The sequence below is a fragment of the Diospyros lotus genome, chromosome 1 (genome assembly GCF_014633365.1).
Source record: "Diospyros lotus cultivar Yz01 chromosome 1, ASM1463336v1, whole genome shotgun sequence".
NCBI lineage: Eukaryota > Viridiplantae > Streptophyta > Magnoliopsida > Ericales > Ebenaceae > Diospyros > Diospyros lotus.
Genome location: NC_068338.1, coordinates 41,751,076 through 41,756,061, shown reverse-complemented (window position 1 = coordinate 41,756,061; position 4,986 = coordinate 41,751,076). Strand labels below are relative to the sequence as shown.

General features: G+C 33.9%; 1 protein-coding gene across 1 annotated transcript; it reads left to right on the top strand.

Moving 5' to 3' along the window:
• The first annotated feature begins 2,165 nt into the window (after positions 1 to 2,165).
• On the top strand, positions 2,166 to 4,067 carry LOC127796930 (uncharacterized). Its single transcript, XM_052329333.1, has 3 exons — positions 2,166 to 2,424; positions 3,480 to 3,605; positions 3,708 to 4,067. The coding sequence occupies exons 1-3, from the start codon at positions 2,246 to 2,248 to the stop codon at positions 3,886 to 3,888; spliced, it is 486 nt and encodes a 161-aa protein (XP_052185293.1). The 5' UTR covers positions 2,166 to 2,245; the 3' UTR covers positions 3,889 to 4,067.
• Positions 4,068 to 4,986: the final 919 nt, after the last annotated feature.

The following is a 4,986-nucleotide window of genomic DNA, read 5'->3' as shown; positions in this document are numbered from 1 at the left end:
TTTTTTGTCTCTATGATAAATTCACAATGATGCTGATCAGACCCTTTATTATAGCAAAATGGAAATTTTTATCGCGTTATTGCTTTTCTATAATAGCAAAGTTTGAAAACCCTAACTCATAAATGGTGTTTTTTTGAGGGAGAATAAACAAACAATTAAATGGTTGATTACTTCAACAAAAAAAAAAAAAGAAGTAAATAATGATTCTCCTCAAATTTGAGAAATAATGGGGCCACCACCCAAGGCAGTCACAGGCCTTGCTTCCAGGTTTGATCACACGAACGGAAGCAAATCGATAGGATTTGATCATATCCATTACATTTGGAAAGAATGTGAGAGAGAAAGAGTAGTTAGCTATAGATATTGAAACGTGGAGGACATTTTTAACATTTCAAAAATTTTAACTGCTAATAATTAGCAATAAGGGTATTGGCTAATGTAATTTTTAAATCTCAACTGGGGTTTTGTACTTTTTCAAACTAGAAATATGATCGCTATAATTATATCAAATTTAAGGGTGATTAGTGTGTTTTATCAAAATTATTCAATTTTACCTTGTTTTCAAATTTCAATTTTATGAATTGAGATGTGGGACTTTTAAATTTATTACAACTAGTATAGATTATTATTATTATTAAAGTTACTTATGAAATGTTAATTTAAAATGTTCGAGATTAGCTGATTGTCACATCATCATCATTTGTATCCTTATTTCTCTCTTTTGTTAGTGTTGAATGATACCATCACTATAGCAGTAAGTCTGATACCCACCACCACCCAAATGAGAGATTTTGTTGATATATAAATATCCTCAAATTTAATTTTCTAATTTATTTTTTATCAAACTCAATCTTTCATAATAAGTGGTTGTCAAATAATTGAACGAGAATTTTCAAGAAAAATCATTCATATATCTCATACTCTTGTCTTCGTGTATATTTTTTTGAGATACAATCTCTACCAATTATCATCTTTTTATTAAGACAACTTTATTTCTATCTTTTATTTTATTTATTTTTATTTTATAATATATTTAGAATGAATGAACTTGAGACATGGATTTTATTTATAAATGAATTCTCTTATATTACATGACACAACTTATCCACGTTTAATCTTATTAAGTTATAATGATAACTTATATTTGAAGTGAAATTGAAAGCTGGACAATCTAATTGATAAATTAAAAGTTCAATCTAAATTTAAAACATAAGGTAAATGTTGGCTATTTTTGATAATTTACTCATAAATAAATGGGATAGTTATCAATTATTTAAGATAAAGTTTTGATGACAACTCTTGAAATTTGTCCCAATTGGAAGGAAAATTCACAAGATATAAAATAAATCAAGGAGAAAAGAGAAAGAGAATTAGGGATATTTTAGTCATTTTAAAAATATAACAAAGGTTAAGTGATGTAATGAAGTTATTGTAACAAAATTTATAAAGTCAATGGAAATGTTACTTTTTTTAGAATATTAATCTATTTTTAAACCAAACTTTATAAATATTGAGTGTTTTTTACCTAAATACTAAAACATATAATTTCGTAGTAAACATATACATAATTAACAAATTATGTTTGTTTTTTATTTTTAAATATTCAAATTATTTGTAAAATTTTAACGTTGTATATGTTTAGCAAATAAAAAAAAGATTGGGTAAAATCATGTTAAGTATAATTTTTTTTTTCATTTCGCATCATCACGAATGCCTTCTTACCTGTCAGCCCCACAACATGATAAGAAATTAAATCAGGAATGTGTCTCGTACTAGCCAGGACTCAGACACGGGTGCATAACCGGGGACCCTAAGATCATCATTCCCGACAAATATTTTCCGCGTTTTATGTCTCTGAGGACATGTTAAATATAATTCTTGATTGGCTTGAATTGTCAGTTAAACCCTTGACCTAATACGGTAAGAGAAAACACTAAATTAGTTTGTTTGAAGTTTTTATTTTAATTCAGAATGGAGAATTAAGTAAATTAGTTGATAAGTATCTAAAGAACATACGATGCAAGGACAGAAATAGAAAATAAAAAGTAGATTAGCTCAAGACAATTACTGGGGGCTAGAGTGTGATATTTTTAGTCAAAGGGGTGCTGGTGTTATTATTTAATTAAGTTGATGCTTCGTTATCAACAAGGTAATGACGATAAAACGACCCTTCGTTCTTCCAGCATCTGCTATTTATACCAACAAATCGGAGCGCGAAACAGCGAACATCTTCAAGTCCCGTCAAATGGCCGGTAGAGCCTCGTCTTCGTCATCGTCTCTTCTTCTTCCGGTAGCGGAAGATGAAGAGGGTTTCATATTCGGGTCGGAGTCTGGTTGGGTCGAAGCCCGTACCCGTTGCGATCATTTGGATTCTTTGTCTTCTGATCTGTCCCATATCCCCACCCCAGATACTCTCTGCTCCAGGTCAGTAACCCTAATTCGAACCCCAGCTCGATAATCTCAGTTTAGGTTTTTGATATTTGCAGTGGCATATAAGTGAATAAATGTATTTCCGAGTTGGTTATATCTTGAGATTGTCTTTTCGGTATTTCGACGAATCTCATCGGTTATTTGAACAAATGTGGATAATTTTGATTTTGGGTATCAATTTGTTTACATTATTGAAATACGTATGTGGCAAAATGCCTGTTTGTTTGCCGAGGAAAAAATATATGGAACATAGTAGACAGAATCGTAATTAACTGAATTCGTTGCTGAACAGTTTGGCTAATGTATAAAAGTAGGAATTGCTGTTGCAGCTCCGTTGGGGTGGTCGTCTTTGCTGAATAGTCATCCGAGGGAAAAGGAATGAGGGAAAGACGATGTTTATTTTGATCGAATCATTTGGATTTCATCTTAAATAATTTGACTTCATATGATGTTGCAGTTAATTTAATTGGATTACCAGTTTTCCTATCCCAACAGTTGCAATGCTTAACATTCCTTGCCTATTTAATGAAAACATATTCCTCATAGATTAATCAGCTTTCCAGTTCAGAGTTTTCAGGTTCCTAATTTAGCAGTTTGATATATGTATAAAAGTAGGAATTGCAACCCCTTTTTAGCGGTCATCTATCCTGAATAATCATCCAGGAGAGAAGGCATATGAGAAAGTTCTGGTTAATTTTAATTGAATCATTTGATTTTATTTGAGACTACAGTTAGTTTAATTGAATTACCATTTTTCCGTACCCAACTGTGTTAATGCTCATTGTTCCTTGTCTATTTAATGAAATCATATTCTTCTAAATTAATCAGTTTCCAGTCCACATGAAGGTTTCAAGTTCCTTTGACTTGTCTATCCATCAATCTCATGCTCTTTCATAGATCCCATTGAGATGACGTCTAGGGCTCATATCTTACCTTACCATTTCTTTAATTGAATCAAATTTGACCGTTGTGTGAATCCTTGCTTTCGAATCCAAAATTGAGATGACGTCTAGGGCTCATATCTTACCATTTGTTTAACTCCCTGAAAGGTGCCAGCATCCCAAAGAGAATTGGTTATGCTTGAGCTGCAAGGATGTTCTTTGTAGCCGCTTTATCAACAAGCATATGCTTGAGCATTACCAGGAGATGAGACACTGTCTGGCCCTCAGCTACAGGTATCATCACTAACAAAAACCTTTCCCTCCTCTACATTGGCTTCCATCGACCAAGTCAATTTGTTGCCTTCCCTTCATGCTGGCGGTTTATCTTGTGAACAGCGATCTGTCGGTGTGGTGTTTCTCCTGTGATGCATATTTGGACGCTCAAGTGATTTCACAGCTTCGGCCTGTGTATGAAATTGCTTATACTCTGAAATTTGGTGAAGCACTTCCATTCCGGGCAGTTGAAAATTCAGAAGTGGGAAAAGTTGAAGCTGAAATTTCCTCATCAGCCAAATAGGTTTATATGGTTTCTTTGTAATTTCAAAAGCTTGCTCCATGTAGATCTTGATGGTTTTTGTATTGTCTATGGGAGTGAAATGAGCTTTAGCAGCTTCAAATGTCCAAAACTTTGGTGAACAGATTGAACATGATTTACAATTTGTGCATAATGACAAAGCTGCTTGTTTGATTGCTTGATGTAGCTGCTTGGATTTTATGTTCAAGAGTTAATCTCATTTTTAAGGGTTAATTACTACGTTTGTTGGCTGTAAATAGGGGAATAAATTGCCAAGTTACTTATTCTATGGTTAATTGGTTAAATACAGGCGAGATGTTGATTGTCCCGCCGTCAGAGACTAATAGCAGCTTCAGGATTTCCGAAGCGTGCGTAGGTTTGGTTACCAACAGGTTGACTGGCCACCAGTCACAGTACTGTTTGGTTCATTCTTTTGAAAAATTTGGTCTTCAATTTTATTTTAGAAACTAAAGAAAAGAAGTTGATATCAGAAAATGGTTTGATAAAACCATTCTAGAGCTTGAAGACTGTTTGCTATAGCTCTTTACTCACTTTTTATTTAACATCTCGTACTCCAGTCGCCATTTTCATTTTAAATATTAAGAGATTGTTTTTAGTGAAAGCATGTTATCGTTTCTAAAAGAACATTAGGGATTGTTTCCTTCTAGAAGATATTTTCTGTTTTTTATCTCTAATTTTTATTTTTACTTCTGTATTATTTTTACAAAAAATTAGAAAAAAAATATATGTTTATTTTTATTAAATATGAAATCAATTTTGGTCTTCTGAAAACAAGAAATCGTGTTCAAAAATCAAGAAATTTTCTAATTAACTAAAAAGAAATGGAGGTCGGCGGCCACGGACGGTGGAGAAGCTGAAGAGGGAAGGTCGGCGAGTCACGGTGGCGACCGATCTGCAACACAAGGCAATGGACGGCCCAGCGACGGACCTGCAATTCTCAACGGTCGGCGACGAATCTGGGACGGTTGGCGACAACGGTTCTGCGAAGTTGGAGGAAAAAGAACGATCACTGGAGGAAGCTGAAGGGTCTGCGACGATCGGCGATGGTCGCGACTCGGAGGCTCACGGCGAACGATCCGC

Coding starts and splice junctions, on each gene's coding strand:
- LOC127796930 (XM_052329333.1), top strand. CDS start 2,246: ATGGCCGGTAGAGCCTCGTCTTCGTCATCGTCTCTTCTTCTTCCGGTA. Junction 2,425..3,479: donor CCAGATACTCTCTGCTCCAG/GTCAGTAACCCT, acceptor ACTCCCTGAAAG/GTGCCAGCATCCCAAAGAGA. Junction 3,606..3,707: donor TGTCTGGCCCTCAGCTACAG/GTATCATCACTA, acceptor TCTTGTGAACAG/CGATCTGTCGGTGTGGTGTT.